We start from the raw sequence: 25,542 nt of genomic DNA, 5'->3' as shown, positions 1-25,542 counted from the left end.
CTCCTCCGCTGAGACGGTGCAAACGGCGGAGAGAAGGGGGAGAGTTGCTGAACACGTCTTTTGTCCAGGACGGTTTTTTTCTTCCTGATGAGATATTCGTATTGCTACTTACGCTGCTCCATTCTTGCTATTTGAATGATTTTCTTGGCGTACCCCACATCAGCAATTAATCGCTTCTCCGGAGTCCGGCATGTGTCTTCTCGGTTGAGCTCTTACCCGATACCCTTTGCCGGTGGGGAGAGCTCTCCATTTTACATGTAGATTCCCGGTCCGGGACTGATCGCTAATCGTTTCTAATGTCTTTAGTTCTTCTTTGATTCTTAGCCTTGTCTTTTTGTCAATCGGGTGTCGAGTGCTTTTTATACCTGGTGAAAGTTGGTGCTCGTTGTTTCCTTCTACTGACGACCTGAACTACTCTTTACGAGCCCCTCGTTGAGCTCGTCCTCGTCAATCTATTTAGGAACATTGCACAGCAGCTTGTCCAGAATCTCTTCTTCAGAAGGAAAAGCGGTCAACGAGCTCTGATATTGATTTTTGACATAGTCCGCCTATATTTCTTAACATGGCCTCCCCAATTCCCAAGGGCCTCCGCCAGGTCCTTCAGAAGTCTCCCTCAGACATTGTGATCCTTTCTTCCCTTCGTACGCCCATTACACGAGCCAAGAAGGGCGGCTTCAAGGATGCATACCCGGAAGAGCTTCTCGCCTGTGTCCTGCGGGCCACTCTCGCAGCGAATCCGAACCTCGACCCGGCCCTGATTGAAGATGTTGCCATCGGATCCGTCCTGCAGGAACTGGGTGGCGCCAAAGCTGGCCGAATGGCCCAAATCCATGCTGGTTTCCCTCATTCGGTCCCCTTCCACACGGTGAACAGGCAGTGCTCTTCTGGACTGGCTGCCATCACGGGAATTGCTCACAGCATCCGTGCCGGTGCGATCAATGTCGGAGTTGGTGGAGGTATGGAGTCGATGACCCGGAATTATGGCTCGCGCGCAATCCCCACTGTGTTGTGGCCGGAGCTGAAGGAGTCTCAGTCTAAGGATGCCAGGGACTGCATCATGCCCATGGGAATTACTTCTGAGAACGTGGCCAGCCGATATGGTATCACGAGGGCGGACCAGGATGCCTTCGCTGCCAACTCTCATAAGAAGGCTGCCGCCGCACAGGCGGCGGGCCTGTTCGATGCGGAGATCGTGCCTGTTACGACCAAGACCTTAGATCCGGAGCAACCTGATGCTCCTGCCAAGGAGATCACTGTGACCAAGGATGACGGTGTCCGGCCCAACGTGTCCCCGGAGAAGATGGCGGCGCTGAAGCCTGCTTTCTCGGAGACGGGATCCAGCACTGCAGGAAACAGCTCGCAGGTCAGCGACGGCGCTGCGGCTACGCTGTTGATGCGCCGCTCCACCGCCACTGAACTCGGCCTGTCCGGCTCCATCAAGGCCCGCTGGATTGCGAGCTCTGTCGCTGGCTGTGCCCCCGATGAGATGGGTGTCGGACCTGCTTTTGCGATCCCCAAGCTGCTTGACCTCGTTGGCATGAACATCAACGACGTCGGCATCTGGGAGATCAACGAAGCATTCGCTTCCCAGGCGCTCTACTGTGTCCGGAAACTCGGTATTGATGAGGCTAAGGTCAACCCGAAGGGTGGTGCCATCGCGCTGGGACACCCTCTGGGTGCTACGGGTGCAAGACAGCTGGCAACTCTGCTGCCCGAGATGGAGAGGACGGGACAGGACGTCGGTGTTGTGAGCATGTGTATCGGAACTGGAATGGGTATGGCAGGCATGTTTGTTCGGGAGTAAGGTGAAGAAACGAACACAAGCGGCGGCACAATTGATGCTCTCTCGGCATTAGGAGCTTGAGCTTGGAAAACTTCTGCTTCGATGTGGAATATACGAGGAAATGGATGACATCCATGTGAATGCGTCGATTTTTCTGTACATACACGCACGCATCTGGACATGCGCCACTGGCCAATTGTATACCCTAGATTTTCCTTCAAACTCTGGATTTTGACTCCAAATTCTTTAACAGGTAAGGAGTAGCAATTAAGTATACTCGACCTAGATGGCTGTACTTTGTATACGGGAGTGTGGTCACGTGATTACCACGCCCAGGGCTCCCCATTTCCGTTAGACCATCTTCGGCGGAGAAGCAGTGCCAACGTTCGATGCACCCGCGCATCAAAACTTTCGAAAGTCTGCAGCGCCTTCAGCAGTGAGAGCCAACGCCGCAACCATGCGTCCACCGGCGCGGCTGCTCAGCCCATTGGAGGCTTCCTCTCTCCAGGTCTCGAAATCCCTGTACGTCTGCTCGACCTGCAGGCAGGAATTTTTGCCGCGGTCATCATCCTCTCTTCAGTTTCGTCGCAATGCTTCGTCCGGCAACACCCCGTTCACCGAAAAAGTGCGCCGCAAGATCTGGGGAACCGACAATCCTCCCGGTTTGAAGGATCCGTATGGAGGAGAAGGTGTGATCGAGAAGTCGCTGCGCAAGCGGAGGGAAGCGAAGGGCGAAATTGAGGAGTCGGCACCTGAACCCGCAGCTGAAGAGGCGGCGGTGGAGGAGGAGATCTCACCCGCCGGTGACTATAAGCCTGCGGAGACGTGGGATGAGCTTGAACAGGTCGGTCATCTTGGGCGGTGGCATGATTTCCCGCCTACGGAAGCGGACGAATACAATGGGTGAGTTGAGTGGATTTGGTTTCGCGAGTTGGCTTCTTGCTTCAGCAATTAATGCTATATTATTATCATTATCGATTGCTGATATTTGCTTGTGCTACAGCTTTATGTCGAGGCGCAAGTTGACCGAGAAGGGGCACCTGCACCTTGCCGCCCACCAGACAGCTGTCGAGTTGTGCCTGATGCAGGCACTGAACAAGCCATTGACGGACGTCTGCCAAGTTCTAGAACATGACAAAACGGTGTTCAAGATGATCTGGAAGTGCAGGATCCAGCCGGGAGAGGACAAGGGCAAGCTGGACAGTGCTTTGGTCTTCCCGAACAAGGAGACCAAGGAGGCCCTCTTCTTCGTATTCGAGCAGATTGGAAAGCCGGCTGAGCCGGCGGCCTCTGCTGAAGAGTCCCCTGCCGTTGAGGAGACGGCTGAGGAGATGGAGGCTGTTGATGAAGAAGAGGCTCTGGAGAACGCCAATGGTTCCGCAAAGCCTGCCAACGAGTTGCCTTTCTTCGGATACCGTGACCCCCGAGACGACGGTTTCCTGTCCATCTCATTGAATGACCCCGCAACTAAGTTCGCTGTATGTCCTTTGACCTTGATGGTGTCTGATGATGGCAGTATGGCTAACTTCGACCTATAGTTCCTCAAGAGGCTCTCGCAGCTGACCGGCCACTACTTCACCGACCCTGCCATCCACTCGATCAGGAATGTTAAGCAGGCCGTTGACTATCTCAACAAGGCCGTCAACCCGCCACCGAAGAAGCTCGCACCACAGCTGGCTTCCAACCAGGCTCTCAAGAGCCTGCCCAATGTCCAGGTCTACCTGACCAAGCGGAAACCATCCCACACTGACGAGGAACTGGGACGTAAGAAGGTTATTGAGGCCGAGCTCCGTGCCAGAGGTCTCATTAACTAAATAGAAAGGCTTTGTTTCTAGTGTGCTATTACTAGAACTATGTCACGGTCATGTCTCTTTCTAGAGAACGTCTTGAAGATGAAGTACTTTTGTGTATGTACAATACGAAATAGGAATCCAGCTTTTACATCTATTTACCCATTGCGATTTGTTATATACATGTATGGTCACGAGTAGTTCGATTTACATCAAAAGATTCCAAATTTGTTAAAAGATCTACAGTACTAGAAACCACAGCCCATTTTTCCCAGATAAAACGCCAGAACGCCAAAGATAGTACGGACAACCACAATAATAAGACATTAGAAGAAGAAAGTAAATCATCTCCGGGCCCCCGCAGGAATCGAGTACCCTCTGCTCATAAAATCCCCATCTTTCGTCGGTTCCTTGCTTCCACTCTTCGTGAACAGACTCTCCAGGTTCTCATTCGGACCCATCATCTTCCGTCTCCTCTTCTTCTCGTTCTCTTCCTCGAGGACCCGCGCCGTCAACATCGCTGTCGCGGCGTTCTTGATACCACTAGATCCGGAAGGCGTGGGGGTAGATGTGCCGCTTCTGTTCGCAGCAGCCGGCTGCGTGGCCGAGCTCGACATTGTAGTCGTAGCTTGAGCGGAAGAGCCTTCCGCTGCTACTTCGGAGGATTCTCCATTAGCGTGCTTCTTGCGCTTCTTGGAGCCGGGTGCCTTCTTGAGGGAGTGCGTGAGTCCCTGCTCCGCCAGCTTCTGGCTTCTGGCAATGAGCCGTTGCTTGTCGGCTTCTTTGGTGGGGAGGATTGGGATGACATTGTCTTCGGTGTAGGGCTCGTTGCACTGCCAGAAGAGAGCCTAGTTAGCAATGGTACGGTTTATATGCAGAGAGGAATGTATTAACTCACCTGCAAGCACTGATCACCTTTCATCTCCCGGATCGCCTCCTCCGAGAAAACATGCCCACAGGGCACCAGATAAACGGACTTGACGCTCGGTCCCAACTGCTTCGCCGTAATGGGACAGATCCATCCCTCACGTCTGCCCTTCATATCGCTCGTCGGCCCACCGCGCTCGGTGTCAACCTCGAACTTCAGCTCCACCACATCCCGCAGTCCCTTCACCCTTCCGCACAGGATCGCCTCGCAGTCCGCCTTCGAGCTGATTCCCTCCGCCTCCTCGCCCGGAAGCAGGAATTTCAGGATCGCATCTTTGTTATATAGGTTTCCGACGGAGTCTGAAACTATGGGCCGTGTGAGAGGTTTGTGCGACAGCGGGCAGGTGGTCCAGAAGTGCTCCTGCTGTTCGCGCTGGGCTTCTTTGATCTGCGAGGTAGACGGATTGCGCGCGGCTTCTCGGACGAGTTCCCGGCGCGTTGGGATACTGTGGAAGTTGTTGTCAGCTTCGAGGTCTGGATATAAAAAATAACGGTAACGAGTCTTACCTGCCACCGTCATTACCCATTTTGTACAGCTATTTAGTATACCGGGCGGCGGAGTACAGTAGTAATAGTAGCAGTGTCGTCGGCTTGCCACACGCCCGTCCACGAGCGGAGATAGACTTGCGGGCTCGGAGCTGAGACAGGCTGACTAAGCACCTCCACGTTTCTGCATAGGTAACTAGATGTTGCTAGCCAGCTTTAGCCTCGGGCGGGAGCTATATCAACAGCTGTCCAGTTGGAGGTCACTCTCCGCAACGGGGTTTGCATTGACGGAGCTCAATGCTGCAATCATGAAGCAGTCAGGAAATTTGCTCGTTTTATTGGGCATAGCTGCTTGCTCAGCTACCAGAGTAGCAGCAGCAGCGGATGATGGCTCGTCACGGCCCAGGGGCGTTGGGCCTGAGTGTAAGTACTAACAGATCTACATACTTCATTATCAACAACAGCTATGGGTCGTGGGAATCTTGTCTTTTTGAGATTTGAAATTGTCATTTCAAATTCTAGCTTATTAATGATGACAAATAGTGATACGATTGCTGACTGTTCCTCATTCTCACTTAGTTGCCAAGTTTTATAGGGACACAACCACGTTCAGCTGCATCTCCCACCCAGCTGTCCAGATCCCCTTCTCCGCAGTGAATGACGACTACTGCGACTGCCCGGATGGTAGCGACGAACCAGGAACATCAGCATGCTCTCATCTCTCCCGTCTCTCTCCAAAGACCCCATCTGATCACCCCGCGAATGACGTCGATCTCACGCCCGCACTGCCCGGGTTCTACTGCAAAAACAAGGGCCACAGACCTTCATACGTTCCATTCCAGCGCGTCAACGACGGCATCTGCGACTACGACCTGTGCTGCGACGGCAGCGACGAGTGGGCGCATGTCGGGGGCACCAAGTGCGAGGACAAGTGCAAGGAGATCGGCAAGGAGTGGCGGAAGCAGGAGGAGAAGAGACAGAAGTCCCTTACCACGGCGCTGAAAAAGAAGAAAGAGCTTCTTGCGGAGGCAGGGCGGCTGCAGAAGGAGATCGAAGACCGGATCACCGACCTGGAGACCGAGGTCAAGGCGCAGGAGCTGAAGATCCACGACCTCGAACTTGATCTGGAAAGGATTCAGAAGGAGGAAGCGAGCAAGGCCGTCAAGGCACCGAAGAAGGAGGGTAAGGTGAACGTGCTGGCTGGACTGGCAAAGGGCCGGGTTGAGGAACTTCGTAACGCCCTGCTGGATGTTCGGGCCCAGAGGGACGAGAGCCGGGCCCGGGTGAAGGAGCTCGAGGAAATCTTGGCCAAGTTTAAGGTCGAATACAACCCGAATTTCAACGATGAGGGTGTCAAGCGCGCTGTGCGCAGCTGGGAGGAATACGCTGCTAGGGGCACGGCGGGAGATGCTGTGAATGCTGCGCAGGAGCGTGACTTGGACGAAATTGCCAAGCCTGACAGCGAATCTACCGGCATCGACTGGGAGAAATGGGAGAACGAGGAGGATGGAGAGACCGAGATAGACTTTGGTGAGTGCCAATTTCTCAGGTGTGAAAAGAGTCTCATGCACTAACTGCCTATGTTGCAGTCTACAAACTCGCTGCCTATCTGCCCCCATCACTGGTTGACTTCCTTGAGGACAAGCTCACCTCCTTTAAGAAGTTCCTCACTACCAATGGTATCCTCCCGAAGCCAGAGCAGGGCACCTCTGGTTCCGAATCCAAAGCCGTGGTCGAGGCCCGTAACGCCCTCACCTCGGCCCAGTCATCACTCACCTCCACCCGCAACTCCCTTAAGGACCACAAGGCCGACCTCGAGAAAGACTATGGTCCTGGCTCCATCTTCCGCCCGCTCAAGGGCGTCTGTATCAGCAAGGACTCAGGCGAGTACACCTACGAACACTGCTTCCTGGAGCGGACGAAGCAAATCCCGAAGAAGGGAGGCGCGTCGATCTACATGGGCAACTTTGTCCGCATCTCCACCGTTAACGTCGAGGAGGTCGACAGCTTCGGGCAGATCGTCCCCGTGGAGAAGACCGCTCTCGAGTACGCGAACGGCCAGACGTGCTGGAACGGTCCGGCGCGGTCGACAACCGTCGTCCTGGAGTGTGGAGAGGAGAATGAGATCCTCAAGGTCATGGAGGATGAGAAGTGCGTTTACTCGATGCTCGTCACAACTCCGGCAGTCTGCGATGCCGGAAATGGCAATGGTAATGACAATGGGAGCGGCACAAAAGAGCGGAAGGATGAGCTGTGATTGACTTTTTGTGCTTTGATCGATTGATTGGTCTCTACGTATAGAAAGAAAGTCGGTAGAGCGTTGTTCTGTTCTTTGTCTGTTTTGCGGGCTATCCAAGCGTCTTTTTACTCGAAACGATGAATCGATATATATGCACGAGCTCTTCTTCACACTTCACGAATCATATCTTCATTGTGTACCACTGGTGCTTCCTATCAAGCTTTAAATAATACATACCGCATAGTATATACCACATAGGCTCCCCACAACACAGAGCTTCCGGACAGCAGCTATTTTTACTTAGGTAAGTCGACAAGCTATCTATGCAGTATTTCAAAGCCTGGTTCATAGGATGTCAATTACAACAAGTTCGCTGTACAGTGGCTTGCTATATCTTTCGTAATACCTCCCCCGCTTCCTAACGGTTTGGTGGATTGCTATTTTATACCCATGTGATTTTGAAGCTATTGGAGGGTGCCCAGACACCATGATAGGTCACAGACCCTAGACAAAGCCAGCCCGGATCAAAATATAGCAAGAGCAGAAGATAGGTGGCTTGGACAGGGTGGGAGGAGGGGAGGGGGTGCCGAAAGATATGGCAAGCTACTGTAGTGAGAGTTAGCAAACGTACTAGGCATTTAGGTTTGGAGTGCTGGACTACTATGTCGGATCATTCCATTCCGGATGAATGCGATATATTTTGTTTTTTATCATATGTTCGGCATTTCTATCTATCTTCTAATACCGAGGGTTATCATTAATCTTGCGGCACCCGCAGTTGGCTTTCTGAGGTTGTCCGCTTGTAGATCTAGATCTGAGTCGGCGGTTCGGGCCGCTTTATACATTTTAACTTCCAAACCAAGTACACATGCCTTGTTGGTAGCTGCCATCAACACTGCTACTCTTTCTACTTGAGACTGCGGGGGCAAATACCTTCCGAAATTCGAAAATGATGGGAATTTTGAGAATTCGGCATTAAATCTGAAGTCTGAATTGGTGGTATCTCTGGCATCTAAGATATCAAGAAGAAAAGCCCCTCAAAACCTCCTGCCCTGTATCTTGCCGTAGCAGTAACAGGATGTTCCAACAACTACATGGCCGTCAAAAACTCCGGTGTCCTCTTTTCCCCTTTATGATGAATCTTCCGCTGTAGAAACGCCGTGTCGGATTCTTCCCCTAGGAACGGGGGAAAGGGGATCAGATGTATCGTCCGCTCATGGTTGAGGTTCGACACCCGGGTTATATAGTATTGTCGTAGGATTGACGGAGGGAGGAGATTTTGGTTTCAACTCCGAGCAAGCAGTTTAATGCTATTATCATATTTTGTTAGTCAAAATATCTCCCTGGAAGACGTCCAGTAGAGTATCAACTTACGCTGCAGCTGGAGCAGGAGCAGGAGTCGCAGGAGCCGGAGCAGCAGTTGCAGTTGCAGGGAGACATTTTGGTGGTTTGTTTTGGAAGAGATAGAACCCTTTTGAAAGTTGTTTTGTTCGAGGTGTGGAAGTGGGTTCTTCGAGTAAGGGATGCGTTGATGAAGAGAAGAAAAAGCTCCCTCGACTGAGTGTCGAGGTCATCTTTATACCTCACGCGGCTCTCCCTTCCCCCCCCCCCGTGGATCATCGTAATCATCATCGTCAGCTTGGCAATGTGAACAGACCCTTCGGATAGATTCGATGCCCCGCTGTTGCATTTCTGCCTATCCTACACCGTGTGGAGAACTACGACTACTGGTAAAAGTCTTCATTATTGGAACGCCTCACGCGCGCGTACCATGTGGGGAGAAAAAGTGGAGGGCTATCTTGCATATTGTGACCAGGCGAGCAAAGGACGGCCACGTTCCCGGTGTTTCCATCAAGTGCCTATCTCGACAGAACGTGAAAAGAGGCCGTTAACGAAGCTGCAACTTACTGCACTGCTGTGCATGACGATGGGCATCATGGGTGCTCTTGGTTTCTTGGCGGGACTAGATACGATTTCATGCCAGCCTATCCTACCCCTCCATCTCTTCCCTTCCGCAGCAGTGCAGCTTCTGCTGTGTCGATAGACTTTGTACACCGACGGATGGGTTCGACAAAGCCTTCAGGTTGCTGACAGATAAACGCGTTACCCTCGGGGCCAAGAAAGGGCGGCGCAAGAGATGGTTGGATAGCATCAGGCGCGATGCCGTGGGATATGTAACACGGTTAGACTCATTGTGAATCCACCGGCGGAGCATATCCATATCGCGAGACACCGCAGCCTCGGTCCTTTTGCTACCTGTAACCTGTCTAACATCTTAGTTAGCCCTGGGCAAAAAGAAAAGAAAAGAAAAGCCCATCCAGCGCCGCCGTTCGGAAGTAAGATCCACCACTGCCTCGCATTGTACTGGCTATCTTCGTCGAAGATCGACCATCTAAACATGCTCAGACCTCCAGGAAGCGCCGGTGGCCATGTGAGGTGTATGTTCCACTATATGGAGACCTGTAGCCCTGTCTCAGGAACAGAATTCAAGGCTTGTCCATTCTGGTACGCAATGGACGTTTGATGTGGGATGTCCCCTTCAAGTTTAGCATAGAAAAAGGACCTTAGCACCATTTATTTCCCAATGAGATGCCTTCAAGCTCTTCACAGTTAATCTCTTTTAGCAGCGACCCCGCAACCAGGATTACGTCTACGCTGAGACACACGAGGGGCAATATTCCTTCAGAGGCGTCCGTGCTTCTTCCTGATCTACCCGCGCTTGTCGCCCTGAAATAATCGATCTCTGTATCGATTCGCTGGAGCCTAGGTGTTGCAGTATTATCATTTCCATCGGTCCACGCGGAAAAGCCTCGTCTGATGATGATGTCCGATCAGAAGAGGACAGTTGTTGTTTGATTATGTGGAGTGCATAGGTACGCAGTAGTAAGTACATAGTGTTCCCCCTGTCAGATGATTCTGACTGGTCGCATCGTCTCCTGCATCTCAAGACAGATGATATCGCAGACCATCCGCACTGGAGAGACACTGCTGTCAGTTGAATCCCGTATATTAAGAGGTACTACTATGTATGGTACGAGTGACAAGTTGTACAGGAACATCCTTCAATTTCCGAGCGATTCGGATTCAGCCCGCAAAAAAAGGCGCGGCAAAAAATGACCAAAAAGGACCCGTCACACGACATGCCCAACGATAAAAGGAACGAAGAAAAAAAAAATTTAATGAACATCAGGCGTCAAAGAAGAATTTACTATTCTCCACACTGGGGCGCCCGTGCACTCGGTTGCGTGCCGCCGTGCCGTTATTCTCCGTAGCCTAGATCTCTCGAAAAAAAGGGCCCCATAGTCGTGAAAAAGAAACAAGAAAAAAAGGATACCGATAGGTCACTATACGGAGTTACATACTTTTCCACCTTTGGCATGATGGATGCATGGGTCTGCGTGCTCTGTGGCTCCCGGTTCGGCTCGTCGATCACCCACAAAAAGCATGAGACTCCACCGGATAATTACGTGCAGATATCTATTACGTAAATGACAGTGAAGTCCTGCGCTGGCGCATGGCGTATCGGAAGCTTAGATCTTTCTTTGTCTTGGGGACGGTGGTGGGAAAGATAGCGCTTTTTGCATCGCTGATAAGTAATGCCGGATCTGTGAGAGGGTGTGGTTACGAGGTACAGACTACGGCTAAGCAGTAGATTACGGAGTACGGGTACGGGTACGACTATTCATGGATCTCAGACAGGCTGGTACGATTAAGCAGAGCCGTGGCCATAATCTACGTTGACTGTGGAACTCTGGACAGTAAGACAGAGGTATCTTCACATTCCTAGAATAAGCTATGCCTGTTCATAAAACCCCAAACGCGGGCCAAAAGCCTGAGCAATCGAGGATTCCAGATCGTCGAATGAGTGCTTTGCTATTGACCAAGGCGAAAGGGGGGTGAAAAGAAGAAAACAAAGACCCCGATAACTTCCGGAAACTCAATCATCAAGGCGATCGTTGAAATCGTAGCACGTCGTGGCTCATTAGACACCACGATATCTTCGCGCTCGCTCAGTCACTCCGCAGATATGTCTTTAGACATCTTGTCGGTTGCATCATCTGACTGCCGATTCGCGCACAAGGGCTTGGAGTGACGTGAGCCATGCTAGGGTCGTTTATTTCTATATACACAGTAAGCTCAAGAGATCCAGCTGGGAGGCTCAAGATAGGTAAGGTCACTTACGCAGTTGCACTGGCCAGAAGGGCACTGGCAGGAAGAGCCGCAGCTGCAGGAGCAGTCAGGAGCTACATACGACCGTACTAGTTAGCTTGCTGTAAGAGTAGCGACTGCGAGGAAACAGGCCCGACACTCCGAGCGATACCCCGCGTTGCCCACTCGGTGGGCAAAACACTGCAAAGGACATACCCATGATGAATGTTTTGTAGTAGTTAGTGTTTGGGGTTTTGGTTTAAGGATGAGAAAGTTGTAGAGCTGGTCTTCGTGGTCTGGATGATGCTTCGTGGTGAGGAGAGAGAGAAGGTACTGGCGGGCGGAGGAGTCCTATAAGTAGGTACTTCCTCGATACTTTTCGGCAGGCGACCGCCGAGTCATTGCAAGTGAAGTGAACCTTGGTTGAAACTGAACGCGGGACTAGCCGAAGCAGCTTCCTGCAAGTAGACTCACAACCCCACTTCAGTGTCTATCATCAAGAACCTACCTACGTACTCCGTAGATGACCGACAACGAACCTTGCTGTTTATTCCAGGGTGCTAGCTAATGCTTCTCCGTACCATTTCTGTAAGTGTCCTATCCAAATCGGCTGCGAATACTGCCCATCTGTGCCTACGTAAGCACCAAGATCTTAGACTCAGTGTTGTCGTACCCGGAATACGATGCTGGAGTCTCGCACGCGGCATTTTTGCGTACTTCTTCAAAAGTGGCAAAACAACGCGAATTTCCCTCATCCACATCCAAGGAACTCACTAAGAAAAAGGAAATCGATCTGTACCATCATCGGCCAAGAATGACCAACTACATCTCATGCCTGTGTGGCTGTACGGCCCAAGAGGTTTCCCTGCAGCCCGTGGAAAGCCCTTCACCGCTCCCCTTATGCCACTGTGTCAGTTGTCGATTGACAACCGGCATGCTTTTCTCAGCATATCTCATCCTGCAGTCCTCCCCGAAAACTTTCGACAGTCTCATTGAGTATCAGCAGTCAGATCACATCAGTCGCTGGTTTTGTGGAAAGTGCGGTGCCCACGTCTTTGTCCGTCTGAAGCCGCAAAACAAATATCTGGTCGCATCCGGGTTGTTAACAGCAGAAGCGTTTCAGACTGAATCTGTTCAGCATTGGGGAATCGATGACACTCGTGACGGCGGTCTCAGCTCATTTCTTCCAGGCACAAAAGCCGCTGTGGCGGCATGCTGGGTGGAGACTGGTCAGTTCAGTCATCAGGTATCCCCACAGAGACAGCTGGCACCCTTGAACCCCGCTATCGATTCGGAAAAGGACAACCAGCTGCATGCTCGATGTCATTGCGGAGGAATCCAATTCTTTGTAACCCGTCCAAACGCTTTGTCGAGCAACGCGTTGTCCCCATGGCCGGACCTACTTGTTCCCTACCATTCAGCATCTTCAGATAATCCAGAAGATGTGAAGTGGTGGCTCCAAGCAGAAAACACCAAATATCTCGCTGGTGCTTGCGCCTGCGCTTCTTGCCGGCTGGCCAGTGGCTTTCCGGTCCAGAGTTGGGCCTTCATCCCCAAATCTAACATATTCAAACCAGATCACTCGCCACTATCCTTCGACATTAGCACATTGCAGCGATACGAGAGTTCACTAGCAGTATACAGGGAGTTTTGCAACCGCTGTGGAGCGACAGTGTTTTGGCATTGCAAAGAAAGGCCTGATGTGATCGACGTAAGTGTTGGGTTATTGCGGGCGAAGAGCGGCGCCAGAGCAGAAGAGTGGCTGGAATGGGCAACTGGTAGAGTGAGCTTTGCCGAGGACGCGTCAGATAAGACGCTTATCCGCATGTTGGAAACTGGATTGCAAATGTGGGAGGGGAAAGAGTCCTGCAGAGCAGAGTTCTGCTCTCGACCTGCTTGATACTCACCGAAGGAAACCTGAGAGAGTGCCATATCAAGCACCCTGGGTCTCATCAACAGAGAACCTATCTGATATTCATAGAGATGCAGGTTGAGAAGAGATAGGATAATAGTAGTAGGTAGATATGGTGTTAGTAGACATACTTAAGAGGTGCAATGCCTTGAGCATGTCACATTCAAAACATAGCAACAAAGCTGGAACAGACAGGACAACCAGCACCAAACCCCGCACTAAAATGACAGATTCAAATGACGCACAAAGACAAGAGACAGTCTTTATATAGTCCCTGGTTTGGTGGTACCTTGCGTGAAAACGAGGACCTTGGGAAGCATGGGCGGTGTTCACCGCCTTCCGTGAAAGTGAAAGGGAGCGTAGATTTTCGCCTGCGGCCTGACACAAATCCCCTCCGCACAAGTCGGTCGCGTCCCTTTCCCTCTCTCTGCACCGTTCCACCTCTGCAGTTGCACGACGCGTCTCAAATCTGTTCAGCGGTCTGGATCTGCATTCGCAGTCCTAGACCACCAGCAGAGGACACCATGCCACCACCAGCCTACCAGTTTCGTGGGAATAATGGCAATGACAAACGTTCGCGCCCAAAGCATGAATTCACCTTCCGCTACCCACGCCCGGCTACAGCAGAACGGCCACTGCTGAGGACCAAGAGAGAGACAACCCCAGAGCTCCTTACTGCACCTAAAGATGGCGAAGCTAAACCTGCTATGAAGTTTGCGCCAATTGACGATATAACTGATAGCGATGAGACAGACATGGACGTCTCTTCTGATGAAGATGGTTCTCATCCTCGAAAGAAGCGCGCGTTGGGAACGGACACTGCCACTCCTGCCCCTGCGCCCAAATGGTCCAATCCAGACCCTTATACGGTGTTACCTCCTCCTGATGAGAGCCAGGCGAAGAGAAAAGATGTAGTAAAGTTGATTCGTAAGGCGAGGCTTGCGGCGGCGTCGACTCAGGCTCCCGCTGCTCCTGCCGCGGAAGCAACGGACGCTGTGACGTCCAACGAAGATTTCATATCCCTCGGTGGCTTTGATGAAGAAGAGGAATCCGCAGCTCCAGCTGATGCCCCTAAAGGTCCTAAGAGCTCACAACTCCAAGGAAAGGATCCAGCGCTCGGCAACCGCAAGAGAACACATGATGATGAGATCAAGAACTACCCCAAGAAAACCGGGAAGCTTGTGGGAAAGTTCTACTCTGATGGCTCAATCATTGATGAGTGGAGGCGACGTCCGTCCGAGAGTGGAACGCCCTGGCTTAGTCTTATGGAGCCGACATTGCATTTGGGTACAAGGTCAGTTCTCAGTTCCCCTCAGAGTTTCGGTGTGCCTAATAGTCAGACAGACTGCATAATGAGATTCTCAGTTTCTACTACTGGGTTAAGCCACAGGAGTATGAACATATCATCAGAGACGATCTAGTGTCAAGGCTTCAGTCTGCTTTCCAGAGTAGATACCATGGGGTGCAGTTGCGTGCGTTCGGCTCATTCGCCTCTGGGCTGTATCTCCCCACTGCTGACATGGATCTTGTTCTGCTCTCCTCCACGTTCATGCGCACTGGAGTAAAGGTCTTTGGTGAGAAGAAAGGCCAGTTGTATGCCTTTGCGGCTTTTCTCAAAAATCTAAATATTGCTGTCCCTGGCTCGATAGAAACGATTGCGACCGCCAGAGTACCTATCCTTAAGTTTGTGGACAAACTGACTGGCCTGAGAGTTGATCTGTCTTTCGACAACGACAGCGGTCTCGCTGCCAATCACACCTTCCAAGTATGGAAGTCTGAATTCCCTGCAATGCCCGTCATTGTTTCTATAATCAAGCAGTTCCTGCTGCTTCGAGGTCTCAATGAAGTTCCAACCGGCGGTTTGGGAGGCTTTTCCATCATTTGTCTTGTTACTAGCCTTCTCCAGCATCTGCCACATGGGCACACGGAACCAAACCTTGGCAGTATCCTGATGGACTTTTTTGACTTCTACGGAAACAAATTCGACTACGGATCTGTGGGGATACGGATGGACCCTCCAGGTTATTTCAACAAGGTAACTTAAACCTTTGTAATCCTTGACGATGATCCTTGCACTAACTACACTAATACAGCGAGTCTATGGAGTTTACCAGGAAAACAAGAGCCAGCGCCTTGCTATTGAGGACCCAAACAACCGTGACAATGACATCTCTGGAGGAACGAGGGAGATTCCTCTGATATTCAGATCCTTTTCGGATGCTTATGCAGCTCTAAAGGAGCGCATGATTTCCACGGCCATGTCGGGGTCGAAGAATGGCAGCTTGCTTGATGTAATCATTGAAGCAAACTACGAGGAATACAGACAGCAGAGAGAGCACTTGCGTGATCTCTTTGAAAATGATCACAGATTCGCTCGATATCGCCAGCGGTCACCGCCCCCGCCACCGGCTGGACCTCCGCCTGCTGATCCTGTGCCTCCACCACCCCCACCACCGGAGCCGAAGCAACAACCAGAGTCAAAACAAGGACTTAGCAAACTGCAGAGGAAAATTGCAGCTTCTCGAGATCGTGCTGCTCGTCTGAAGCTGCTACGGCCAGACATCCCCAATATCCCAGACTCTATAAGCAACGAGCAAGCTTTGGCTCTAGGTGGTTACAAGAGTCAGTCAGAGATGGACCGTGACCTCATCGCTCGTGAGAAAGAGCTCGCAGCATCGACGAAGTGATACTAAACTCCCGGTCTGACCTTCTAGAGAACCCTGAACCTTTTTTGGGTCAGGCTCACGGGTATCTACAGCCCTTTCGGTAGCTCTCTATTGCTGTCGATGTATTCATGAGTTATATGAAGACTCGTCTCCTTTCTTTCTCGGTATTTCTGGAGGCTGTTTCTAGATTCATTATGGACGAGATACCCATCTATTTTGTGGACTGGCAGTTCGGGTGGAGCATGGCGTGTTTTCAATTTCTCCATTACACGGTTTTTCTCCCTTTCCAAGCGCTATCAATCTGTACAATCTGTCGTCCGCTTCGTTTCCCTGAGCTAAATTTGTACTCTCTGTTTCCTGACCTTCCTATCGTTCCGGGTGTTCTACCATGTACATTGATTCGCTCAGTTTGATACCACTCGGATTCGACTTTTCCAGATAATCATTGGGCAGCCGAACGAACGGCGCACTCTGCTGCTACCCGAAGTCTAGGGAGCAGGAGAACGTGCCATGACGGAATGGATCCAGCCGCCCTTCAACTCAGCTTATCATAGTTATGTCTATATGATTATTCCCTCCTACGTTCCTCTCCTTTGTCCTATTGAACTGATACTTGTGACTACTAAGTGACTAAATTACCAGATCCGAGGGACTAACTATTGCTGTCTCGAGATCATATGTTTGATGTGCTAACATTGCAGGTGACAATCAATTGTTGATACGAACAAATTCCGAACAGCTCCTAGGAAACGACCGCGCTGTTAAAAATTAGCTTTGGTTTCGTCTCGACGTCCTCCTCGGCTTCAAACAATTCATCTCGATCACCGCCACCACAACGACGCCTTTCTCGCCTGACGATTTCATTTCTGTCCGCGTCTACGCCCTTCACTCGACCATCGTAAATAACAAAACTCGCCGTGTTGGGCCTTGTCTGTCGAACCATGTTTAACAGACACAGGTAACTGGCACACTCCCTTTTTTTCCAACCCTCCTTCTCACCAGGGGAGCGCTATATGCGCTTGTTTGGAGAGGATAAAAGGGTTGGCAAAAACTTTTTGTTCGTCCTTTTTCTTTTTTTCTCCTTCCCCTTTTCTTTGAAACGAAAAAGGAAGAGAATCTGTCGGTTATTCATTTCGTTCTGGCATGCACAGAAATAACTACACATCAAAGTAAACTAGCCAGCCAGCAGGCCGTGGCAGGCCTTGCTATAAATTTTCCATCTTTACTTTTTTTACGACTTATCTGATTGACCCAAGTTCCGCAGCGACGATTGAATGTCCCAGGTTTAAAACAAAATAAAATTACATTTCCGGTGTGCTCGCTGGAGTTGCTGTTGGATATACTGGAGAGAGAGAGAGTTTTTGTGTGTGTGCCTTTGTGTGTTTTAAATAGGCATTGGGAATCAAGTATATCAAACCCAGTGCATGATCACGGAAGGAAGCTTCCGATCTAGAAACTTCAGGTTGTTCTGTTCGTCAAAAGCAGCTAGGTGTAGGTAGACCTAGGTAGATATACAAGACGCTCGAAAAGCAAACAGCAAAGAAGTAAACCTCTCAAGGCAATCATAATCATAAGATAATCTCCTCCGCATAGCATACTACAGGGATTAAGGCATGAATCAAGCTTCATGACAGACATTGTTCCACCCAGAACTGGATGAGGACCGGCCTCGTCCATTAATATATCACGCGTAATAATCTACAAAACCATATCAGAAGAGGCTGGGCCAGACTGCTTCTTGTCCATCGCCTCCAGGGGCGGAGTGAGCATGACTTCATCCGTCCCAGGGACCACATTAACATTGGCATCAACACCATCAAGCTTCTCACTGTGCGCACCCTTCTCATTGCATGCTGCCTCAGCCTCACCCTCCAATTCCGCGAGGTGCTCTGGCGGAAGCGAATTGACAAAGTCTGGTCCCGGGCTGGGCCAGGCGTAGTTGTACCACTCTTCGCCCAGAAGAGAGCGAATGCCCTCAGATAGGGTCTGGATGCGCTTGCGTCGAGACCGGGACCAATCACGGTCCGTGATGATACCATCTGACGGGGTAAGGGTTGCGCCGTCAGCATGTTCATCGCAGGGAGAAGCGCTATCATCAGACTTGTTTTCCAGTCCGTCGACGATGCTGTGCCAGACCCGTAGAGTCTCATTCAACTCGTCCAGGTGGCTCACTCCCATAACGCTGACACCCAAGCGCTCACCTGTACCAACATTGGCGGCAGACAGGAAGCCTGGGTCTGCGTCAGCGGAAGGAGCAAGAGGTGGTCCAAGGGCGCCAGCGGCGGCACCTTCACGGAGCCAGGACTCGAGCGCGTATCGGATAGCGACAACTTCGAGCTTTTCGCCCTGCTCATCCGCCCAGGCACTTGCAGCGTGAACTGCTCTTCGAAGTCCATCTGGTGCCGGATGGAAATCTCCCATGCTTCCAATTGGTACACCTTCCCGTCTCAGCAGACCCATACCAAGAGGAGACGCATTGGGGACAACATCTACACCCGCAGCAAGCAGACGAGGCAGACCCTCCGTCAGCAGCCTCGTGTTTTGCAGGGTGAAGTTCGCGTACGACATGACCGCATCGAGCGGCTCACCCGTCTCGCGGAGAACCATCTCTGCCAGTGAGCAAAGCACATCCACCGGGTATCCCGAAATTCCAATGTACCGCACCGTGCCCTCAGTGTCACGGATACGGCGCAATTCACGCACCGCACCCAGGACTTCCTGGGGTGTCACAAATTCCACATCATGACAGTAGACCACATCAAGATATTCTGTATCGAGCCGTCGTAGACTGCGGCGGACGCTGCGCCTGATCCAAGCGGGGGAATAGTCAAAGGAAGAAGCCGCAATGCGGCCCACCTTTGTAAGCAGACGATATGTATAGCGGGGGAAGTTGGAGCGGACAAAGCTGGTGGAGAGGGCGCGGCCCAGCAGCTCCTCCGCGGGACCATAGTATGGAGAGGTGTCGAAGGCGCGGATCCCAGACGAAAGGGCGCGGTGGACGAGTTCAGTCGTAGGCAGCGCAAAGGGATCTGCATTATACTGCGAATTGAAAGTCGCGGTCCCCATGATCAAGGGGGGAAGGTCCGCGGACAGCGGGACTGAAGGGCGGCCCATGACTGGCAGATAGGAGGCGGACGTTGCCACAGAAAGGACCAGGGCAGGAGATCAACGGGGATGGGAGTATGGGAGGGAGAGATGCAGGAAGAGGACGACGAGAGGAAGAGGGACAAGGTATGGGATATGGAGAGCAGGCGAAAATTGATTTCTAACCATGCGGAATCAGCGCCAGGCCGGTCCGAGCCGCGGAAGCGATGGTGGGGGAGATTTTCTCTCTTGTCGTTGTTTGGGGAGCTCACGGCGGTCGGGATGGCGCCATGGCAGGCGCTGATTAGCCCGACCCACCGGGGGATCTGGCAGGAGCAGACCGTACAGGGGTCGGATGCAACGTCAGATTAAACCTCATTCTCTGTGTTTTGCGATATCGTGGTGATGGTGGTGGTGGTGGTGAGGGCGACGGTGATGGCCAGGGGAATCCAGGAGTGGAGGTGGAAGCGGAAGGCGGTGATGGAGGGGACCGCGATGGACGGACACAAAAACGCGTCCGATAGATAGAATATCTCCTCGTGCAGATGCCTGTTAGAATCCTACCCTATAGCTCGCTGGCTTCATCTCATCTCATCCGGTCATTCATGAAACTCTTGAGAAAGTCGAGCTGTAACCATGTCTCCGCCTGTGCTTCCCCATCAGATAAGGGCTAACTCGACCCGCACGTCTCACTGCTCCGATCCACGGCGGCGGTTCCAATCACCCGTTCATTCTGCCACCCTCTGGCCCTTGCGTTGCTGAAAGTGACGGCTTACAAGATGATCCGCGCGTACGCACGGTACATCTACAGAAAGCGTCAAGCATCAAGCGTAGATAAGGACACGACAGGTGCCATAAAGGCATGGATAAAGATTTCACAGCGATTCTGAAGAAGCGGCCAGGATGGGTAGCTGATGCAACTCGAGGCAACTCTTCCTGAGCATGTCATATCAACACTCGAGATACTGAGTGGGAGATAGGGCCCGTCTAATCACTCTACAGGAATTGAGATTAGAGTATATCCCCAATACAAGACATGCGTATTCCATGCACAAGTGTCGCTTGGGTCCGGCGGGGAGGATCACAGGGCAGTAGATCCTCAACCCTCCGTCCGCCACAACAGGTATCTAGGAAATGGTATAATACATGATTCTCCCCTTCCGTGCGGAAGAGGGAAAAGAATAGGAGTGGAGAATCAAAGGAGGCATATGGAGGAGAGGTATAGCCACCTCGTGCCTCCGTCCTCCCAGCTCACCCATGCCTCGTCCGCCCAAGTTCCCGCCACCCCGAGACATGAAAACGGACATAACTATACAGCAAGGAGAAAAAAAAATCTTCAGCAGCCGTATCACATCAATATAGAAAAGGGGGAGAAAATCCAACACATCGGATATATCCCGGTCTGGCACACGCGTCAAAGCAGAAAGAGCACACAAACTCCGTGCCGTGTGATGCGACGTGATGCTAGGAAGGGAGAACAAGATCTAGAGCTCTCTCTCCTGCCATGATCTCAAAACCCCAAGAACGCCATGCTATGCTGCAAATCATATAGCGGAATGAAAGTCGAAGATTCTATGTTTATCGTGCGGAGCAAAATAGGTCGGCCACCCCCAGCCATTCGAGTCGGTTGGTGCGCTTCGAGGCCCGACAGTTTCTGCAATCACCGGTCCTTGTAGACCTTTGGTCTCCAGCCCTCCTTGATCTCCTTATCCATCTTTGCTTTCCGTTCCGCCTCCCGGACCTCCATCTCGATACGCTCGCGGGCCCGGAGGACCTTGCTCTGTAGGTAGAAACTACCGCCTTTCTTGGGGTCGTTGAGATCGAAGAGCTTCTTGAACCGCTCAGTAACGTGCTCCAGGTTGGTTTCACCGGCCTGTGGAGGCTTGACGTTGAGGATCTTGCAGGCCTCATCGAGGGTCAGACCGGAAGAGGCGTAAGTGTTGGCTCCGGACAGGTTTCCCTTCTGCGCTTGAGCGGCATATTTGGAGGTCGCAGAAGCCTGCTTGTAAGCCTCTGCAAAGGCACGCCCGAACACCCGGGTGCCGGTGATGACGATCTGCGCGAGGATGCGATGCGCCTGTGAAAAGCCGGTGGCATTAGTCACTGTCGTCAAACTCGAACACATGTGGTGGTATGTCAAGGAAGCAGACGACTCACCATGATGTACGGCTGGAAGGACAGACAAAAGAGAAATAAAAGAGAAATATGGTAGCCTCCTGTTATAGAGGACGTGTCGAACTGCGAAAGGGTGATGGACGGAGTCGGAAGCGAGACGGAGAAGGTAAAATTTTGGAGCCGGTTTAGCGCGGCCGGAGCAGGGCTGGCGGTTCTCGGGGCGGCGGCAGCGACGGCGGGCGTGCTTGGAATCGCCGAGAACCACGCAGCACCACGCTTCCGGTCGCAGCGTGCAGAGGGGACCAACGTCTCAAAGTCTGTACTGTAGCTGGCTGTATGCTGTGCTTTGGCTTGTAGGCGACCACGTTCCGGGGAATTTGACACGAAGTGAGCCGTGCGGTGTAGCTCTTCCACGACAGCAGCCGGGTCACATGTCACAGCTTCAGGCCGAGCTCTCCTCTCCGCTGACCGCTCACCCCGCAGGTGACCCGGTGTTTGTTTTTGCCTCGTCCTCAGGAAGCTAGAGAAGCTCTCCCACTGGCGGCCTCATCTTAGCCTGTCTATCGATCTTAAGAGAGCTCCGCCGCATCTTCTCCAGCGTGGTCCCGCCCGCGATGACCTTGCCTGAGGCAGATGACGGAATCCAGACCACTATTGGATGGCAGCTCTTGGTATCTACTTCCCTCCGCGCTCCCTCTTCTCTTCATCCGAGAAGCCATGAGCGTACTAACTCTACCCCCAGAGACGCCGTGGATAGATTCCATGTCCCCATCTTCGCATACACAGGACAATGGCTCCCAGCCAGCTCCGCGCGATTCTACGGTCGCCGCCTTCTCGCCCTCCACCTTCTCGGGCTCCGCGCTCACGTCCAAGCAGCGCTCCAGCATCATCGTCCATCGGAAATCGCCTCTGCTCGTCGGGACACCCCCAGCGGTCACTCGTGCCCTGGCATACTCGCATCCCTTCATCCTGCCCTTGAATCGGCTTGTTGGACTGCTGTCATGGACCAGCGGGGACCCGTGGGAGAGCTTCATCCTGGTCGCGACGTTCTGGACCGTTGTCCTTTACGGTGATGCCATCATCTTATGGGCAGGTCCGATCCTGGTCGTCGTTGGCTTGATAATTGGAATGTACTCTCGACGCTTCTCGCCCCTATCGACGACGGGCGTGACAGGTGAGAAGCATGGCCATAGAAGGGAAGTTTCGGATGCCTCGATCCGGCATCATAAGAGTCTGGATGAGATTGTGGAAACGTTGAGAGAGTTTACTACCAGATGCAATATCTTGCTTGAGCCCCTACTCGAAATGACTGATTTCTTGTCCACCCAACGGACGCCTACCTCCGCGACCACGCGACCGGCACTTACCGCATTGTTTACCAGGATCCTCTGCGTGACGCCGATATGGATTCTGTTGACCCTTCCTCCTTTCTACATCATAACCACTCGCCGTGTCATCATGGTATTTGGCACGATCATCCTTACTTATCACTCCCGACCGGCCAGGGTGTGTCGCGTCATCTTGTGGAGATCCCTGACGGTCCGTCGGATCTGTTCTGCTATCACCGGGCTTCACTTTTCAACCGAAGTCCGTAAGAACCGAAAAGACAAGTCTAAACCCTCACGCGGGACGCAAAGCCATGGAAATGCCAAGGATATTGCAACGAGGCGGCGCGCAGACTCGTCGGGTATCCGATTTACTTTCATACTGTACGAAAACCAGCGCCGGTGGCTTGGAATCGGGTGGACGTCTGCTCTCCTTGCGTACGAACGTGCTCCGTGGACAGACGAGCACCTGAACCCGGTCCCGCCCAAGGATGAATTCGAACTGCCAGAGGTTCAGGGAGGAAATGCTAAGTGGCGTTGGGTTGAGGGAAGTGAGTGGCGCATTGAAGGGGCTGACGACTCGAATGGGAGAGGCGGTAAGGAGGATGGGAAAGCGTCTGACGGCGGCGGTTGGATCTACTATGATAATAAGGTATGTTTATAGGACCATTCTTCTGTCAGGAGCGTCTTTCTTTTTTTGCACAGTAATTCTAATTTGTCGGCAGTGGAACGATGGCCGTCGCGGGCAGGACGGCTGGGGTCGCTACACCCGCCGCAGAAAATGGTATCGTGACGCAGAGCTGGTTGAAGTAACGCCCAGCACCGAGAACACGCCTCCAGAGACACCATCAGAACCAGATAAGGCTGGAGAAAAGGAGCCCGGTATCCTAGTGACAGCAGAGGACAACGCAGACACCAAGAGTCTTGCCCCATCGACAGCCTCCAAACCCCGGAGGAGACGCTGGTTCGGCGGTTCCAAAGATGAGAGTAATAATGCGAGTATTTCCTCCTTACCAACTGCTACTAGTTCTTCCGCGAGCCTTACGAACGCAACATCTAACGCCCAACAAGGCTCTACAAGACCCGTCAACATCAAGAGCGCCCGAAGCACCTCCTTCAACAACTCCGGTGGAGCAAATAGTTATGGAAGTAGTAGCTCTGGTCGAAATAGTGGGTTAACGCGCCGCAGCTCCAAGAGGGGCAGTCTGGCAGGAAGTGGCGATGGCGACAGCGTCAGCATCAGAAAGAAGGAGATTGAGATGGCACACGATCGCCTGGACCGCTGGGGAACTCGAGCCACCATTGGGACGGAGAGAGCAGAGCGAGAGTGGGGATTGGGCGACGATGTCAACATGGGATTGAGTTGAACTGGGATAACACTAATCATCATAGTACGGCGCATGGTATGGTATTTCTGAAGGTATCGATTTGGCATTGATTAATATGCATCTGCAGAAGGGGACAACGGGAAACGGTTTGGACTGGGTTCATTTGAGGTTCTGAATTGGGCGTTGGCAGTGTCTGGCTCTGTTTTCGTGATTTACCGGGATCATTGCTATGATCATCCTGGTCGTTCCTCTCTCTCTCTATTTCGGGAACATATCTTCTCTCTAGTATTATCACTGACGTCTCTCGTCTAATATCCTCCCTATCCCTTCTTGTCGACAACTTCGATGATCAACCTGGCCCGAACTGTACTATATACAGTTGGGGCACTCCTAGCTTAATTTCTTTTTAATTTCCTATAATTTGAACCAAACGGAAGAGGCCACTTTCTACACTTTTTAATTCCCGCCTGAGAGAGCACAGAAATATGGGACAAAGGGGACTTTGCCACGATCCTTGTTTTGAAACTACAAATTGGAATTATATAATGATAGGTTTTATTCTATTATCTGCACATCTATTATCTCTTAATAGCAATTCTTTTGCGCTCTCTTGATGAGAGAAGAATTAGCTGTTGGTCCTTTATTTCCAACAACGACCTAAGCCACGGCTATAAACGGTCAAGGTGCAAGGGAATGCCACATGTGACACAGACAGCACAGGCCAATAAGATCGAGAACAGGATGAATTCAACACAACATGATGCAATGTGATGTGTGCGTTGCATCGCATCGCATCGCGTCAGCGGAATGGAAATATCAAACGATCAATGTGTGGTCATCCACACATTTACACCAAAAGAAGGTGATCAATAGTATCACCAGACCTCGTCATGCTGCCTGCCGCTTGGGCATCGATCACATCGTGTAACCGCGTGGCTGACTTGTGTGGCCGCCACATGGCACAACATACCATGACCTGCCTCGCTTCTGTGCGACGTAGTGTCTCTGTCTCTCGGGCCTAAAGGTTGGGTTGAGGAAGTGGAAGGAAATCCACGGTTTCAACTCCGGGATTTTTCTTGTTCGGATTGGTTGAGATGATGTGTTCCTTGCAGATCCCATTCTTGCATCAGCCCCTGGATTGCATACTAGACTACTGTAGCCTAGACGGTGTTTGATAGTGTGCTGCACAGTACGGAGTACATACATCGGACATCAAAGATCGAGTCGTACGCATACAAAAAACAACGCACGTATATTTGTGTGCTGATGAGCTGTGTCCAGATCAGGTATTTCTGCGATACATTACGTATGTATTTGACAGCTTTAAAAAGAAATCTTCCATGCCTCTTTGACCAGATGTGGGTGTGTATGGTGTCTGTTGTCCAGCATCCCTGGACCTGACTAACAAACAGATAGATAAAGAACCATAACTACCTAGGTATCAAGAGTCCCAATGCAGATTTTTTTATATAGGAAAGAAACAGGGGTCGAGGCAGCGATAATGTCATGGCGACTTCGATTGCATAGTACGGTGCAGTATAACTACCCTACCAAATAATGCTTTTTCTTGAAGGAAGATAACACCCAAAAGATAAATACTAGATAAACATTGCACCTAGAAAGGAACCTGAATTCTCAGGTACGTGATAACCGAGCCCTCTAAAACACACTAAAGAAGATGGTTAAGGTGGTAAAGATATGTACTCAGCACAAAATCTCCCAGAGGTCTCTTGCTCAC

The 25,542-nt window shown here is 51.7% G+C and overlaps 13 protein-coding genes across 13 annotated transcripts; 8 read left to right on the top strand and 5 right to left on the bottom strand.

Moving 5' to 3' along the window:
* Positions 1 to 562: 562 nt before the first annotated feature.
* On the top strand, positions 563 to 1,804 carry VTN00DRAFT_268 (uncharacterized protein; the record flags this gene model as incomplete). Its single annotated transcript, XM_069428918.1, has 1 exon — positions 563 to 1,804. One exon carries the CDS (start codon positions 563 to 565, stop codon positions 1,802 to 1,804), a length of 1,242 nt encoding a protein of 413 aa, XP_069290976.1.
* Positions 1,805 to 2,240: 436 nt separating this feature from the next.
* On the top strand, positions 2,241 to 3,597 carry VTN00DRAFT_267 (uncharacterized protein; the record flags this gene model as incomplete). Its single annotated transcript, XM_069428907.1, has 3 exons — positions 2,241 to 2,686; positions 2,787 to 3,261; positions 3,322 to 3,597. 3 exons carry the CDS (start codon positions 2,241 to 2,243, stop codon positions 3,595 to 3,597), a joined length of 1,197 nt encoding a protein of 398 aa, XP_069290975.1.
* Positions 3,598 to 3,917: 320 nt separating this feature from the next.
* On the bottom strand, positions 3,918 to 5,027 carry VTN00DRAFT_266 (uncharacterized protein; the record flags this gene model as incomplete). Its single annotated transcript, XM_069428896.1, has 3 exons — positions 3,918 to 4,406; positions 4,472 to 4,946; positions 5,008 to 5,027. 3 exons carry the CDS (start codon positions 5,025 to 5,027, stop codon positions 3,918 to 3,920), a joined length of 984 nt encoding a protein of 327 aa, XP_069290974.1.
* A 159-nt stretch (positions 5,028 to 5,186) lies between these two features.
* Positions 5,187 to 7,243, top strand: VTN00DRAFT_265 (uncharacterized protein; the record flags this gene model as incomplete). The annotated part of the gene is made up of 3 exons (XM_069428885.1): positions 5,187 to 5,409; positions 5,566 to 6,516; positions 6,576 to 7,243. 3 exons carry the CDS (start codon positions 5,187 to 5,189, stop codon positions 7,241 to 7,243), a joined length of 1,842 nt encoding a protein of 613 aa, XP_069290973.1.
* A 1,221-nt stretch (positions 7,244 to 8,464) lies between these two features.
* VTN00DRAFT_264 (uncharacterized protein) lies at positions 8,465 to 9,163 on the bottom strand (the record flags this gene model as incomplete). The annotated part of the gene is made up of 3 exons (XM_069428874.1): positions 8,465 to 8,535; positions 8,600 to 8,735; positions 9,134 to 9,163. 3 exons carry the CDS (start codon positions 9,161 to 9,163, stop codon positions 8,465 to 8,467), a joined length of 237 nt encoding a protein of 78 aa, XP_069290972.1.
* Positions 9,164 to 10,602: 1,439 nt separating this feature from the next.
* On the top strand, positions 10,603 to 11,318 carry VTN00DRAFT_263 (uncharacterized protein; the record flags this gene model as incomplete). The annotated part of the gene is made up of 3 exons (XM_069428863.1): positions 10,603 to 10,692; positions 11,013 to 11,081; positions 11,130 to 11,318. The coding sequence occupies 3 exons, from the start codon at positions 10,603 to 10,605 to the stop codon at positions 11,316 to 11,318; spliced, it is 348 nt and encodes a 115-aa protein (XP_069290971.1).
* An 11-nt stretch (positions 11,319 to 11,329) lies between these two features.
* On the bottom strand, positions 11,330 to 12,081 carry VTN00DRAFT_262 (uncharacterized protein; the record flags this gene model as incomplete). Its single annotated transcript, XM_069428852.1, has 5 exons — positions 11,330 to 11,345; positions 11,408 to 11,469; positions 11,591 to 11,725; positions 11,956 to 11,993; positions 12,048 to 12,081. 5 exons carry the CDS (start codon positions 12,079 to 12,081, stop codon positions 11,330 to 11,332), a joined length of 285 nt encoding a protein of 94 aa, XP_069290970.1.
* Positions 12,082 to 12,188: 107 nt separating this feature from the next.
* VTN00DRAFT_261 (uncharacterized protein) lies at positions 12,189 to 13,274 on the top strand (the record flags this gene model as incomplete). Its single annotated transcript, XM_069428841.1, has 1 exon — positions 12,189 to 13,274. One exon carries the CDS (start codon positions 12,189 to 12,191, stop codon positions 13,272 to 13,274), a length of 1,086 nt encoding a protein of 361 aa, XP_069290969.1.
* Positions 13,275 to 13,810: 536 nt separating this feature from the next.
* On the top strand, positions 13,811 to 15,973 carry VTN00DRAFT_260 (uncharacterized protein; the record flags this gene model as incomplete). The annotated part of the gene is made up of 3 exons (XM_069428830.1): positions 13,811 to 14,580; positions 14,631 to 15,321; positions 15,380 to 15,973. 3 exons carry the CDS (start codon positions 13,811 to 13,813, stop codon positions 15,971 to 15,973), a joined length of 2,055 nt encoding a protein of 684 aa, XP_069290968.1.
* A 1,677-nt stretch (positions 15,974 to 17,650) lies between these two features.
* VTN00DRAFT_259 (uncharacterized protein) lies at positions 17,651 to 19,066 on the bottom strand (the record flags this gene model as incomplete). Its single annotated transcript, XM_069428818.1, has 1 exon — positions 17,651 to 19,066. One exon carries the CDS (start codon positions 19,064 to 19,066, stop codon positions 17,651 to 17,653), a length of 1,416 nt encoding a protein of 471 aa, XP_069290967.1.
* A 1,630-nt stretch (positions 19,067 to 20,696) lies between these two features.
* On the bottom strand, positions 20,697 to 21,196 carry VTN00DRAFT_258 (uncharacterized protein; the record flags this gene model as incomplete). The annotated part of the gene is made up of 2 exons (XM_069428807.1): positions 20,697 to 21,113; positions 21,194 to 21,196. The coding sequence occupies 2 exons, from the start codon at positions 21,194 to 21,196 to the stop codon at positions 20,697 to 20,699; spliced, it is 420 nt and encodes a 139-aa protein (XP_069290966.1).
* A 91-nt stretch (positions 21,197 to 21,287) lies between these two features.
* On the top strand, positions 21,288 to 21,675 carry VTN00DRAFT_257 (uncharacterized protein; the record flags this gene model as incomplete). Its single annotated transcript, XM_069428796.1, has 2 exons — positions 21,288 to 21,475; positions 21,540 to 21,675. 2 exons carry the CDS (start codon positions 21,288 to 21,290, stop codon positions 21,673 to 21,675), a joined length of 324 nt encoding a protein of 107 aa, XP_069290965.1.
* A 193-nt stretch (positions 21,676 to 21,868) lies between these two features.
* VTN00DRAFT_256 (uncharacterized protein) lies at positions 21,869 to 23,843 on the top strand (the record flags this gene model as incomplete). The annotated part of the gene is made up of 2 exons (XM_069428785.1): positions 21,869 to 23,128; positions 23,202 to 23,843. The coding sequence occupies 2 exons, from the start codon at positions 21,869 to 21,871 to the stop codon at positions 23,841 to 23,843; spliced, it is 1,902 nt and encodes a 633-aa protein (XP_069290964.1).
* Between the last annotated feature and the right edge of the window lie 1,699 nt (positions 23,844 to 25,542).

This window comes from Thermoascus crustaceus, assembly GCF_041956765.1.
Source record: "Thermoascus crustaceus strain CBS 181.67 unplaced genomic scaffold VTN00scaffold_1, whole genome shotgun sequence".
Lineage (NCBI taxonomy): Eukaryota > Fungi > Ascomycota > Eurotiomycetes > Eurotiales > Thermoascaceae > Thermoascus > Thermoascus crustaceus.
Note: the sequence above shows the minus strand (reverse complement) of the source record. Positions and strands in the feature narration are given on the sequence as shown.